The 14918-nt window shown below is 52.0% G+C and overlaps 4 protein-coding genes across 4 annotated transcripts; 1 reads left to right on the top strand and 3 right to left on the bottom strand.

The window, feature by feature from the left end:
• Positions 1-494: 494 nt before the first annotated feature.
• N7498_002223 (putative NAD binding Rossmann fold oxidoreductase) lies at positions 495-1615 on the bottom strand (the record flags this gene model as incomplete). The annotated part of the gene is made up of 2 exons (XM_058449285.1): positions 495-1235; positions 1289-1615. 2 exons carry the CDS (start codon positions 1613-1615, stop codon positions 495-497), a joined length of 1068 nt encoding a protein of 355 aa, XP_058311629.1.
• A 208-nt stretch (positions 1616-1823) lies between these two features.
• On the bottom strand, positions 1824-3635 carry N7498_002222 (uncharacterized protein; the record flags this gene model as incomplete). Its single annotated transcript, XM_058449284.1, has 4 exons — positions 1824-2556; positions 2607-2743; positions 2831-3260; positions 3331-3635. 4 exons carry the CDS (start codon positions 3633-3635, stop codon positions 1824-1826), a joined length of 1605 nt encoding a protein of 534 aa, XP_058311628.1.
• An 828-nt stretch (positions 3636-4463) lies between these two features.
• On the bottom strand, positions 4464-11842 carry tor (putative TOR pathway phosphatidylinositol 3-kinase TorA; the record flags this gene model as incomplete). Its single annotated transcript, XM_058449283.1, has 3 exons — positions 4464-4853; positions 4909-11543; positions 11611-11842. The coding sequence occupies 3 exons, from the start codon at positions 11840-11842 to the stop codon at positions 4464-4466; spliced, it is 7257 nt and encodes a 2418-aa protein (XP_058311627.1).
• Positions 11843-13084: 1242 nt separating this feature from the next.
• N7498_002220 (SDR family oxidoreductase) lies at positions 13085-14339 on the top strand (the record flags this gene model as incomplete). Its single annotated transcript, XM_058449282.1, has 5 exons — positions 13085-13106; positions 13180-13231; positions 13291-13423; positions 13483-13773; positions 13833-14339. 5 exons carry the CDS (start codon positions 13085-13087, stop codon positions 14337-14339), a joined length of 1005 nt encoding a protein of 334 aa, XP_058311626.1.
• Positions 14340-14918: the final 579 nt, after the last annotated feature.

Genomic DNA, 14918 nt, shown 5'->3' with positions numbered 1-14918 from the left:
AAATAGTAAGCAGGACATGGAATCACCCTAAGCCTTGAGGTAATCTCTAATAAAAATGGAAATTGAGAGGGCGAACACCACTCCCCCAGTAATCCAGAACTCAACGTGAGCGGAGAGGCAATTCCCATTCTCTCGCCACACAAAGAACAGATCGTACCCCACATTGTGGACGGCGGCATACCTTCAAAATGGGATTATTGTGCATACTAGACACCTGGAACATTGTTCCCGACGACTCGGTCATCGCCAATAAGCGTGTGATATTCGCCGCCTCTTCTCCGTCACAACGATCTCGGCTTAGAGAAACAAGCCAGTGTTTGCTCCGGCTCTAGAAAGAATCCCGAAGAAGTTCCAAAGCAACCCTCTAACCACCTCCACTCTATTCTTGAACGAAAGAAAGGGCAAGTAAACCCCTTCATATTGCAGCGCTGAATAAGTATATCTTCTGAGTATATCTTCTCTTTTTTAAGGTCTATACAAATCTAAATCCCCCATCACAGCCTCGAAACCTCCGTCCGGTCCCCATTAACATCAAAGAAGATCTTCTTGCCAGAGACCAACGACTCCTGCAAAGCAGCGCCAATCCGCACCGCCTGCACTGCCGCATTCAAATCCAACGGCAAAGCCTTGTTCTCCAGGACGCAAGCCGTGAACTCATTAGCCTCGGTGACAAAAGCATACTCGAAGCGATCATAGTAGTTCTGAGGAATCTCGCGACGAACACCGGTATCATCAAACAGATTGACCAGATTCAACTGGGGCTGCGCGTTGACGGTCACCTTGCCCTTGGTACCGATGATCTCGGTGGTATCTTCCTGGCCCGCAGCCATCATGCGCGAAGCGTAAAAGTACGCGATCTTGCCGTCGTGGAACTCCACCAGACCGACTGCATTGTCGCGGTCGTTGTGCTTACGGAGATCCGGTTCCACGGCCGTGATTCCAACCGCTGAAACGGACTTGACTTTGCTGCCGGAACCGAAGAACCACAGTGTCAGGTCGATGTCGTGGATGGAGCAGTCAACGAAGATACCGCCTGAGAACTGCGCGTATGCGACGAAGAAGCCACTGGGGTCGAGCTTGTCGCAGGTCTGGCTGCGCAGAACGGAGGGTGTGCCGATTGTGCCGGCGCTCATCTTCTTGAAGGCGTCGCGGTAGGAGTTGTCGAAGCGGCGGGAGAATCCGCACATCACTTTCAGGTGAGGTCTCTTGTTGGCTGCGTCGACGACGGATTGGGACTATCGAGGTATTATTATGCGTGTCCCCGATGTTTGGAGAAGAAGATACTTACCACTTCCACACTGGTCGACAGAGGCTTCTCACACAGAACGTGCTTATCAGCATTGATCGCCTTGATCGCCTGCTCGGCATGCACCGCGGTAGCCGATGCAACCACGATAGCTTGCAGGCCCTCATGCTTCAACATGTCGTCGTAGTTCTGGTACAGACGCACGCCGAAGGGTTCAAGGTGCGTCTTGGCCCATTCAAGCTCGACGGGGTCGGGCGAACTGGCGGCCACCAGCTCGGCGCGGGGAGTACGCTCCAGGAAGTTCAGGGCGTGGCGCTTGCCCATGCGACCGAGGCCGGCACAGCCGATTTTCATTCTCTGGGCGGACATTGTGTATCTGAATGCACTTGTACGAGCGGGGAAGGTCCATTGCTACAACTGCGAGATCCCCGGCCTTTTAAAGATGAATGCGGAGAAAGTGGGTCTGCGGACCAACAATCAAGTCGGACGTACAAAGGCCGACTGGAACTTGACTTCCGATTCCACTCACTAAATTACACCCATAACAATGTTTGAACTGCAACTCCTGGCTAATTACTTACGGATTCTCGGCCTTTGCCTCCTTCGTCTCCCGTCGCAACTTGCGTTTCGCAATTTCCTCGGGGTCGACCCACCCGTCTCCCCGCATCCACGCCAGGTACTTGCGAATGCCTGGGCCTCGCACCGCCGACGGGTGAGCCTCGAGGATGGACCCGATAAGAGCCCAGGAGAGCACGAAGAGCCAAACTTCACCGGCACGGCCACCTTTCCATAGTCCACGCTTAACGCCGGTTTTCCAGGCCGAATCCACCCCAGCACGGAAGAAGTACATGAACACGCTGCGGCTGTTACCCAGGAACATGAATGGAAGTCCACCGATGGCACCACTAAGGAAGAAGCGCTTGGTAGGGAGTGTCGAGCGGGGAAGGGTGCCGTTCAGGAGGCAGACGCTGCCCCACGCGGATCCGATGGCGGCCGACAACACGGCAGTCATCATGATGATCCGCTTAGATAGATTGTTGATAGATGTAATTGGCTGAGTGAGGACGCTCTTGAATTTAGGGATCGTCAGTGCCAGCGTCACGGTGGTCAAAAACCGTGCCAGCGGGGGCACCGAGAGTAGAATGTGGTGCAGGAACGCGGTGCTGCAGTTCGGCACACTTGGGTGAAGCAGAGCACATGACAAGCTCGAGATCGAGGGATGCGCAGGCCCAGTTATCGGAGAGATCGACTTCACTACTGACGGTAAGGTATTAGGGTCGGTCGGGTGTAGAATGGGCGACACGAATTTGCTAGAGGCGATCAGCGGTGGGAACGCAGGTAAACATCCAACCAAACTTACGGCCAGCGCAGATCCGCAATAGATGCAAGAGAATCTACGATCTGCTCCTTCTCGGGCCAGTCGCTGCTGGCAGGGAGCGAGTCCGGTCGGCCGGGGATATAGCTCGGCGAGAGCTTCAGGATGGCATTGCCGAACCACTAAAAATCAAATTAACCATTCATCCCTCATTATTCCCAGAGACTTGGGGGGTTGGGGGGTTGGGGGGTTGGGGGTATTCGACAAACCGTGGGCGTAGTCTCGCGGTCAAAGATAAAGGCATGGAAGAGCTGGGCACACGAGATCGGCATGAGCAGCCAGCTCCCGAACCACCACGGGCGCTCAGCCAGCCATCCCTTCTCATCCATAACGTTGTACAGGAACTCCAAGCTTCGTGTCGACCAGTAGACAGCCGCCGTCAAGCGTAGCTGGTCCTGGGGCGTGATCGCCAGAGCGAAGCCCGCAAGACTGGCGCCGACGGCGGGCGCAAAACGCGACGTGAGCGCGCGCGAAACCCGCGGGTTTCGCTCGCGGAAAGGACCCGCGTCATCGGTGCGGAGGTTTGCGCGGAGTCGGACAAAGAAGCGATATAGGAGACGGTGGAAGAAGAGCAGGAGGGACATGGACACAGAGAGTCGGAACATGGGGTTTCGGTGCAGCGGGGTACGAGTCTTCTTCCTGTGTAGAGTGGAGAGATACATCGTTAGCAAGGCATCTGGATAGCATCAACGAAACAGGCCGCTCTTACTGTGTGGTGTCGCCTCGAACCCGCTTCATCACCACCTCCACCACCTTCAGCGCGATGCCCGAGCCCACGAATACGCGCAGGGACGTGCGGAGAGCGGCCTCAGTGTGCCGGTTCTTCGGGCTCGCCATCCTCTCATAACCGGATGGAGAGGGGAGCTTGTCCTTCAAGGCCGGAGCGCGTTTGACGGCGGCGTCGTGGAGGGCTCGGTACTCCTTCACGCTCAGACTAATGCGCAATGCATTACGGAGGATGGGGTGAATGGTCGCTGCCTCCCCAGCGGGCGCGGGGGGGCCCTGGAGGAGCATCTGAGGTTGACATGGTGTCTGTTGGGCCAGTACACTTGGTTAACTGCCCATGGCCTTGGGAGATGACAAGGTGATGGGAGACGAGCTGAAGAGGTGAGGAGTTCTCCACTTCCACACCGACCTCGGCTGCCGCGGCCCTTGTCTACTTATACTACTTGCAGTGGTGATCACAGTCTCCACGGGTAAGTTAATGGTTTTTTACCACGGATTAAGAAGCCCGGGGGAGCAACTTTGGGATGAGCGAAGACAGGATTGGAAATTCTAGGGTCGTGGTGCTTGTGTATTTCCCCGGATTTCCCCACAGCAGTCACATGTGAGGATCGGGAGCAGTTGGATAGCGTGGGAGCTCCGGTATATGCATCATGCCAAAGCATGCCATGACCAACCTTGGAATGAATTTTGGAAACACTCTAGACCAGAATATATCGACATAGTTCGTGATCACTGCCTCACTCTTTAAGATCATACATTGCTAGGCTTCGGGGTCTACCGGACGGATAGACGACCCTAACAAGGCTTGGCCCGGTCGAGCTGTATGTATCCAGCGGATTACTATAATACTGTACACCCGGATCAAAATTGGATATCTCAATGTTCCATGGCAACTAAACAAAGCTTCCCAAATGGATGCCGCGAGCAACGTAACGACACCCGCAGGGCAAGATAGGAAGTATTAAGACAGCAATGGCGGGGTAACTCTAGTGACAAGTAGAAGAAAACGAAAATGAAAATGAAAGTCGCTCGCATGAAAAAGATAGAAAAGCTCGTCATATCGCATCAAGCCCCACCAAGAAACTCCGGACGAAACACACAGTGTCGTGACCGGGCTCACCAGAAACTGCACCATCCGATCCAGTGCTGGCAGATGTTCTCCACGTTGGTAGCTTGTGCCAGGAGCTTGTCGACTTGGTCGCTCACGTTGAGCTCCTCGTAATGCTTGAAGTCTCGTCCGGTCAGTTTCTCCTTGACCCGGGCGAGAACCTGGAGAGCGCGGGCATTTTGTGCTTCGCGGGCTTCGGCGGGGACGCCTTCTTGGGTATCGAGGATGCCGCCTTCGAGAATGGAAGGTCGGCGATGACGGGAGAAGTTGCTCGGTTGCACGCCGTGCTCGAAGTTGATGCCTTCGATAATGGACTGGCGGCGTTCCGCTGTAAGTGACACTCTGTCCGGAGATTCCTGCGCGCCGAGACGCCAGTTGATCAGGGGATCGTGAATGAACTAGAGAATTGTTAGTAGCCACGAGAGCGGAGGGCAGAGCATTGATGAGACTTACGGCTTCCAATACCGCCATGAGAGAATCCTTGTTCTCCCGCAGGACACGCATGACGGCCTCGCAAGTAATACGGTAGCTTCCTTCGATATTGCTCACCTCCATCGCAAAGGTTAACATACGCGTGAGACGGAATGGCACACGTTCAGGGTACTTCTCTCGGTGCATGGCCACCTCGAAACAGTCACCGAAATCGATGTGTACCACCCGACCCGTTGTTCGATCGAGCAGCAAATTCGAAGGATGTCGATCACCCAGACCCAGAATGTAGCCAACCATGGACATGACACCAAGAGATCGGGTATAATTGGTGCGTCGTTCAAGCCAGGCTTCAGAGCTCTTACTTTTGAGCCACAGCACCCGATACAGATCTTTGCCGGTTGTGTTGTCCATGGCGTATCCGAAGACCTCGACTTTCTGCATGAGAGTAAGGCTGTCGTAGTCCGGTGCCATCTGCAGCATGATTCGGTGCTCGATATTGAGCAGAATCCGTCGGCTTTCACGGTACTCCTTGATGAGTGCGTGCAATGTATCACTGTTACACACCCACCCGAGAAGACCGGAGCTCTGGGACAACGGGATAGCAGGGAAGCGTTGGACAGAGAGATGACGCTTGAAGCTCTCGCCATCATTATCAAGAAGCGTATTGCACAGCCCGAAGAGCTGCATGACTCGCTCATCTTGACGGATATCTTCGTGGCCCTTGAGAGCGTACATATAAGAGCTTCCATTGCTGCCCTTCAGCGTCATCCGACGAGGTCTCTTCTTGGTCTGCAGCACATGCAGAATCGGGTCAAAGCTGATGATACAAATGACGGGTCGACCACTCTGGTAAGTTCCTGGCACAGCCAAGTCAAGGCCATTGCATTCCTTGAGGCGAGGTGAGACGTATTTGAGGTCAAGAATGGACAGCTGCGGAAGTTGGCGGTTGATCTTGCGGAACACCGTGTAATAGAGATCCCAAGCTTGATTGAGATCGCCGATCTCCTCTGTCTGCCGGTAGAGCATGCAATAGTGCTTCGCTTCGGCGAGGTCGCGGCCAAAGGCCTGGGCGAACGAGACTTCACGAAGTGTTTCGGCCCCCTTATCAAGCATATCGTGAAGAGGCGCAAGGGTGGCAAACATGCCCTCCACGTTATGGTCACCGAAGTAGAGGCGAGAAGCTTCCTCCAAGCCTTCATGCCACAGTTCGTGCCACAGCACGGCAACACGGATAAGTTCGTGGCTTACGAGATCCGCCTGCTCCACGAGCTTGGCACTGTGCTGCCGCATGCTTTCCATGATGTTGGTAGCAGATTGAGACCTCCGAGCCACATTGGACTTCATGGCCACGGTTAATGGGTAGACCAAAGCTTGGGGATGTGTCTTGCCGACCTCCGCAAGCAGCCTGTGAACGGAACCGCGGACCCTGATGTTGGGCTGGTTGATTCGTGCAATCAGTTGAGGGGTGACAGCCAACCAAGTGTCCACATTCACCGTGGTAAACCCTTCAGTGACTACGGTATTGACTTCATGATCACCACCGTGGGAGAACCACAGCGTCAGCAATCTCAGAGTGTCTTGTAACGAGGAGGTAGAAGACAAGGCGATGGACCGCAGGAAGCCACGAATGGCAGGAATAACGTGCTCTGTCACTATGTGTGGCGGTACTGGTGCCGGCTTGCCGTCGCGGCTCGCCTGGTTCGCAATTGTTGTGACGACCTCGAAGTTTGCAAGAGCCCAAGCGTGCCACGCCTTGTATGAGTCACGGTTGTATTGGGTGGCCGCTGAGTACGCACTGAGAACCTCGCGGACATACTCCGGTCTCCAATCACCTCTCTGGAGCGTTGTCTGCCATTCTCCCTGTCGGAGGTAGCTCTTGGACAGAAGCTTTCGGAACTTCGCGACGTCGCCAACCCGCTCACGCAGGCTGATGGCATCAGGATGGCTCGGGTCGGCAATACCATTCACGCCGTTCATTCCGTGGTGCTCATTGTGCGACACCATGAGCGTGTTGAACTTAGAAAGATCGTCACTCAAGCCAGAGGTGAAATCTTTCAACATTTCAAGAGCCTCCAGTTGATGTCCATTCGCCCAGCTGAACTTCAATCGGGCGTAAGTCACTTCTGGATGTGCGACTGTGTGTGTGCCAGTAGCGTCGGTGACGACAGTCTCAAGGGACGCGAGAGACCGCTCAGCAAGACCCATGCGGTTGGATTTGCGGCAAAGATTAGCGAATTTGATGGACATTTCAAGGTTCTCGCGAGGAGCGGTCACGAGTGCCCGCACCTTGAGCATGCGCTGCCACACTTCCACATTCTGCTGACAGCCGAGCAATCGTTGGTTCCAAGTCAGGCGCATTGCCTCTTGCTTCTCAGCGTCACCGACGTTCTGCTTGTATGTGATGATCTCTTCCAGCTCAGCAAGCATCTGGACACGAACGACAACATTATAGGCCCGGTTGTAAGATTCTCCAAGAAGGGCCGAAAGTTCTGTGTCAAGGCCGTTGCGTGCCTTTTCAATATACATGTTGGCCTCTTCAAACTGGTTGCGGTGGATGGCGAGGATAGCGCCGAAGAAAGATCGATCTGGAGACTGCTCTTTCATAACACCCAGATAAGAGTCCATCAGCTCCCACTGGCCGCGACCCCAGGCGGCGGCGGCAGCAAGAGGGGCAATAGCCCTACGGTGTTCCAGTGACGCTTGATTCCATTTCTCCTGTGCAAGATCCGAAAGGACCTTCCACTCTCCTAGAGCATGCAAACAACGCATCTTACCCATTGTAATGCCAAAGGAATCTGGGTCGGTTTTCTCGCGCCTCTTGTAAGCAGCAAGAGCCTCGTCCCATCGCTGGAGCTTTTCGAACCAAGTTTCTTTCAGCTCAACGTCACGATACGCTTGCGCCTTCCGGAGAATACCGATAGCGGCATCAGATTGCTGGAGCTGGTTGTTGATGGTAATCAAAGCTTCGACAGCACCCGAGTTCTGGTCCTGTTCGAACTCGAGCTCCTTGTAGTGAAGAGCCTTGGCAAATGCATGACACTTGGCTGCATACTTGCCGAGAGTACGAATGTCGATGGGGAGAGCCTTGTCATCGTGCTCCATAAACTCGGCAAGGTTAAGCAGGATTTGGAGGATTTCCGGAGAGATGTTCGGTGAAGTGAGCGCTTTCTCAATGGAACGGACCAGCTCCTCTTGGTACTGGTCATAGAGTTCGGTCCAACACGACACAAAGGCAGCGTTGAAAAGATCCCGTGCCAAAGGCTGGTAAATTCCTGCCAGACTGGCACAAGCTCGCAAGGCCGGTGATGGTGACTCTTTCAGAAGCTCAACGCTGAATCGACGGATCCACTCCTGCCAATCTTCACGGGTAGACTTCTGTGAAGCATCCCATGCATTCTTGAGATGTTGCTGGTTCACAACAATTTTCTTCTGACCAATCTCTGCAAAACTGGTATCATCGGCAGGGAATGCGTAGTTCTCTTCCGGATTCAGATCTTGTGGAAGCGGATCTCCCTTTTGGAGCTTCGTTACCAGGATCTGGTAGTTGGTATGAGTGATTTGGTGTTGCTTGAGAACCTTGTTCAAAAGGTGGATGTAGTGAGTAAAGTCTTGGCCGAGCTGGAAGATCAAAGCACAGATACAATCCAGCGCAGCTTGACGCAATATACGGTCGCCACTGGTCACAACTCGGGAGAGTGAATGAACCATGAGAGATGCAAAGTCAGATACATTGACCTGTCGCGAAAGCTTGGTGAGACTGTCGATAGCAGACTTGCGGATGCTCTGAGGGTGCTGTTGACGATCAAAAAGACGGACAATGGAAGGAATGATAAGGTGCATGTATTCCTCGCCGCTCGATCCAAAGATCAAGAAAGCGTGGAGAATCTTCTCAGAAGGTTGACGACGAGGTGTAGTGTCCTTCTCGAGGGTATCCAGCATCAGGGGAATCAGACGGGCAAGGTACTTTCTGAATTCTCCTTCCAATGACCTAGAAATGGCCTCAACCAGCGACAGAATTGTGCCTTGTACTTGGTATGATGCATGCCAGAATTCACGGATCACGTCGATGATTTCTGGCAAGAACGCCCGAATGTGTTGCCGCACAATGTTGACCAGGATAGCCATCTGGTTGAAATAAGATTCAAGGCGGCTTGCAGGAGAGCTCCTGATCACCGAAATGAATGCGGGTACGATCTGCCCCAAGAATGGCACACACTTCAGGCCCAGGGTTTTGAAGATGGTGACAATGGCGTCGATCACAGCCGAGTGGTACTGGACCAGAGAGTTCTCCCTCAAGATATTCTGCAACAGAGTGTGAATCACAACCGTAGGATAATACTCCTCATTCGACGGGGTCAAACCCTGCATAATCAATGCAACATCCGAAACATTTTGGATTTCATTGATGTGGTGAACATCAGGCTCGATATCACTGATTTGCTGGTATTTGTAGGGGTCCAGAGCACCAAGAACACCAACAAGCTTAATGGTCTCTTTCCGTAGAGATCCTGTTTGCTCAGTTTTGATAATGTTGATCAGGACATCAAGAAGATGGGGGTATTCGAGATATGGCTCAATGACGTAGCCAGAATTACTGGCCAGTTGTCCCAGAGTCTTCAACGCTGCTTCACGTTTGGCGTGAGAAGAAAGATCTTGCAGCGAATCAAGAATAATGGGCATGATTTGTGAGAGGTAATTTCTCATCTCCCCTCCGCCAACATTGGCAAGCTCTCCCACAGCCTTCAGAGTGACAGCAGCAACGCCGGGGTTTGTATCTGTCGCCTTCGGTAGTAATGCCGTAACCATGGGGTCCACATATGATCTAATCAGTTTTGTCGCATTTGAAACGAACAAACTGATGAGCTGTGCGGTCTCTTCCTTCTGGCGAGCCGTGTTGGCAAATCCAAGTCCTGTCAAAAGGTTGACCAGCAACTTCCGCAATGGTGGGAAGACATAAGCGGGGTTCACGCTGGAGAGGCGGCCGATGATACAGATGGCAGCTTCTTTGACTTCAAAGACCTCATCGTTCACGGCCAGGAACAGACATCGGATGTTCTCTGGTCGAGCCAGATGCCGATCAAATTTGCGATCCAACGACCATAAAACAGTACGCCGGATCTCTGGATCAGGATCCCCAATACCGACCGTCAGCAGTTTGTCAATAACTTCACTGACAACTTGGATTGAGTGTCCACTGGTTTGATTGATGATTGGATCATGCACAAACAGTTGACAGCACGTAAGAGCCGATGCCTTCCGAATCTCGGGGTTGTCATTCTCCACATAATTGATCGCCACATCGCGAACGAACTCATTTAAAATGTGACCGGAGAAATCAAAGCTTCCCAGGGTATGAAGAGCCAATGCAATGTCAGCATCGGAATGGAGCTCATGAGGTGCGAAATCTTTGGCGAATGATGGCATAGGAGGAAGACGGTTCTCGGGACAACCGAGAGGCCGGAATGGTGTTCCACAAAGGATGATACTCAACATGTCGAGAAGCTTCTCTTGGATTGTAGGTTTGATCGGAGGGATGTAGTGAGCCATGTCAACCAAAGCTTGTGTCAATGATTTGCTAAGACCGCAGGCGAAGATAGGGTCAAGCAGGGCCTCCATGTATTTGCTGAGGGCCTGTCCCACGGCCAGCGAAAGCATACTGATACACTCGAACATGGGAGCCTCGTTAATACCCGCACGGTTCCTGGCTTTCATCGCAAGCCCCTCACGGATATAGACGATGATGCCATCAAGATACTGCGCGATGGCTGGCCCCACTGCATTTGCAATCTTGCCGATAGCCACGAAAGCAGAATTCCGTTCTTTGTCTCTCTTAAGTTGTGCCTGCAGATAAATCATGAATCGGTGCAAATAGACCTCAATAAAGTCGGTGGGGGCGTAGGATGCGAGGATAGGGATGGTAAGGACGACTTGGGTGCGAATTTTGGGGTCGCGATGGTCTTTGAGGCGGAGCACAATCTCGCAAGCATTCCGGTAGTGCTCCTTCATGAACATGGTACCCTTCAGGATCAGTTCCTTAAGAATCAAGAGCGAGCCATGAATCCAGTCCACATTGTGGGACTTCAGCCCCAGCAATGCCTCGTCGTAAATCCGGGCAAACCACGACTGGCGGACCTGGGCATCTCGAGCCACGATAATTTCGAAGCACTCGCCCACAGCTTCCGCAGCAGTCTCTCGGATGAGCACTTTGGGATCTCGAAGTGCCACCCAGACAAGCTCGAAAATTTGCGGTACAAAGCCGTAGAGGAGCGTCGGCGAGCCCTTTGCGAGTTCCCGAATCACCAGCACTGCCGCAAAACGCCGGCTTTCTTGACGTTCAGATTGTAGCCATTCCAGAGCTGATTGGATCTCACTTTCCACGAGCTCTGCAGTAAGTGCCCCGCCCGGCTTCGCAAGGCGGCCGAGCGATCGGGCCGCGTACACCAATACCACATTATCGTTGCTTCGAAGGGCGCTTCTCAAATAGCTTGCAAAACGTGTTGTTTTCTGAGCGGCGTCGACGCCATCAAAGTCGATTAGGTGGTCGAGAGCCAAGAGACCGCCGATTCTCTCATTTGCATCGCTGCCGGTCACCACCAGCTGGGCGATCCGCTGGCTGACCGCGTTGTAAAACTCGACGAATTTCTCGGAGGGCCAGTCTGCAGAGATAGTAAGAGTGTCAGCTAAGCACTGGAGCTTACAAGAAGGCCAGAGATATAGTCATACCTCGTGAGACTGAAAGGACGTTGTCATAGAGCTCGTAGGCAGCTCGGACCCGGGTCTCCTCGTTCTTGGACTTCAACTCCACGAATAATCGCTGCGTCACATCGGTCATAGGGCTTGGTTGCGCCATTATTGCGAGACGCACCTCCGGGTGGACATTGGAAGCCGACCTCGGAAGAGCAGAAGCGCAGGACGCATGAGTTGGAGTTGAAGATGGTGGAGGAGAGATGGTCATGTGTGAGCCTCAGGTCGAAGACGGCGGTGCACAGACCACGTTCCCTTCCCGCACGCCAGTTGCCCTTGATTTCTCCGCAACTATCAGTAGCTCTTCGATCTTGCGTCTTTTGAGTGTGGTACTTCTATATTCTTCTACAGTAAACCTGTTTGTCCTATCTGGCGATAGCGATACTTCTGGTCTGCTAAAGACCTTGGAGCAACAGCAGCCACAGTTATACCAGCGGTGCTTGGCTTGGGCACCACCGAATTACAGGACTTCTTAATTAACCTAGAACTGGAGTCGTTCGCTTTTTTGGAACTCATGGGTACATCTAAATGAACTCTCAGCCATAAAAGGTACATGCCTATAGGCCCGTCGGCACTCTCCGTACGAGGCTGGAGATTCCTTCTGAACTCGGTCGAAGACCTGGAAACTCCTTGGACAAAAGTGCCTAATCATAAGGACGCCCCTAGCGCAATTGCAAACATGTATGGTCCTGGGCGTTGACTAGCGTGCAGGTTGCCAAGAATGGAATGAAGCCAGTGACGGTGATCGACAGCCTGATGATAGGTTCCACGACACGCGCATAGTCATTTACGAATTTACAAAGATGCGGTCAACAAGTACTGTGCTTTGCTCCATACCTTGCAAATCACTGAAGATATTGGAGCCTCTTATCTAATATCCTCACTTCAAATTGGATATGTCCGAATCGATCTGCTGCCAGGTTGCCCAAGGCCTTCGCACGAGCTAAGGAACGACGTAACCATCGACAGACCAATATTGCATGGGGTAATATACTGCAATGGGGCTAACACATGACTACAAGCTTTCATTAGGGGGATACATTCAAAGGAGGATACGTTAAAATGCATACGCTATCGCCGCATTGATATGCTAGCGCTGGTGGATTACTCCTTGTCTCCGATGGTAAACAGCGAATACGAGCGATTTTATCCGCAGCCACGCCACATTAAGTGTCTAAAAAAGAAAAGAAAAAAGCAAGGCGGAGTTACTCGGATTTATTGCACCATTAAGTCCTAGTATCGAACCCCAAAGAACCAGTGAGCCTGTTGAACTTTTATTTGTAATCGACCTCTTAACTCCCGACTTGGTGGGCCGGGTGGGGGAGCAATGACGGGATCGAGGGGCTTGAGGACCATAAAAGCCAAGGATATCCCCGTCCTTGCAGTATACACCCTCCCTCCTTCCCTCCCTCCCTTACCACAGCAATAAGACCATCTCATCTCGATTGTAAAAATGGTTAAAGTTCTCTTGACTGGTATGCAATTTTTAAATCTTGATATCTGGACATGCTTCTATGCCGTCAACATCAGACTAATCGTTTTCAACAGGCGGTAGCGGTTTCATCGCCGCCCACATCGTTGATATCCTTCTGCAGCATGGGTATGGCTTAATCACTGATTCATAAATGTTTCAATTAATGATTTACATCCCTACTATAGCTTTGACACGGTGGTGACGGTCAGATCGGATGACAAGGGTAAAAAAATCCTGGAGGCCCATCCCGACACTCCCAAACATAAGCTCTCTTACGTGATTGTCAAAGATGTCGCACAAGATGGCGCTTTTGATGAGGTGGGTTTAATTCATCTCCGGATTCTCCGGCTACTCTGATACTTACGTCTTTCAAACAGGCCGTTAAGTCTAACCCGCCGTTCGATTATGTCCTTCACACTGCATCGCCCTTCCACTTTAATGTTGAAGACCCCGTGAAGGATTTCCTGGATCCCGCGATCAAGGGCACTACGGGTATCCTCAAGGCCATCAAAGCTTACGCACCCGAGGTAAAGCGCGTTGTTATTACGTCATCCTTCGCTGCCATTGTAAATGGCAATCAACACCCTAAGGTCTACAGTGAAGAAAACTGGAACCCGGTGACATGGGAAGAGGCTATGGATCCCTCCAACGTTTACCGGGCCAGTAAGGTCAGTCAGCATTTACTCCCATCATTGAGCACTCTAGGCTGACCGATATCTCCTTCAAGACCTTTGCCGAGAAGGCTGCCTGGGACTTTGTTAAGACGGAGAAGCCCAATTTCGATATCGCTACTATTAACCCTCCGCTGGTATTTGGCCCGGTTGTTCACTACCTGAACTCCCTCGATGCCATCAACACTTCGAATCAGCGAATGCGGAACATCATCCAGGGACAAATGAAGGAAAAGCTTGCCCCGACCGGTGTTTTCCTCTGGGTCGATGTCCGCGATGTAGCACTGGCGCACGTTAAGGCCATTGAGGTTCCCGAGGCAGGTGGCCAGAGATTCTTTGTCACGGCTGGCTACTTCTCCAACAAGGACCTTGTTGATATTGTGCGTGAGACTCACCCGGAATTGGAGTCGAAGCTTCCCCCCAAGGATTCTCCAAATGATCTCCCAGAAAATATCTACGGCATCGACAACAGCAAGTCATTGCAGATTCTGGGACTGAAGTATCACTCGTTTAAGGAGTCTGTCTCGGACACTATTGACTCGTTGCTGGCTGTTGGTGCTTAAGCTGCTGGGCTTGCTTCACAACAAACCTGGCTCTGAGATAAAGATAGATTGGAATGGAATAACAAACAGGACTATGATACCTCTTTCGGATTTTTAGTGAAGTGTCGATCCGGCAAGTAGAGGGATGAGAGAAAGGCGCTAGATATCCCGAGGTGATATCTGGATGTAGAGACAAGACGGTCCACTGACCTTCGTAATTTGATATACAGCGGCAGTATCATGCTTCTCGGGAGGTATGAATCTGATTGAATTGTCTGTAGATACCACTCAAGTCTTAATGTTAATTAAAGAGGATTGATCCCTGCCTGATTTCCTAGGCACCTGACTTTCTGCCGGTTCAATTCAGCGTGGTCATTAAGATTTCTACTCTCTTTAGCTACAGAGATTTTGAATTTTAGTTTTTCTTGCGCAGATAAATCGCTCGCTATTCATTTAACTAGGCTATCTACATCAATCTCTACTAATATATGTCTATCTTAATTATTTGATACCCCTATAACCACGCTAACTACCACGTAGTATTTTCTGATCTCCGACCGCGGTGGCAACCGCGCCTTTACGTCCTCTATACCCTCCGCG

This window comes from Penicillium cinerascens, assembly GCF_028974065.1.
Source record: "Penicillium cinerascens strain IBT 15544 chromosome Unknown contig_1_segment0_segment0, whole genome shotgun sequence".
NCBI classification, from domain to species: domain Eukaryota; kingdom Fungi; phylum Ascomycota; class Eurotiomycetes; order Eurotiales; family Aspergillaceae; genus Penicillium; species Penicillium cinerascens.
Note: the sequence above shows the minus strand (reverse complement) of the source record. Positions and strands in the feature narration are given on the sequence as shown.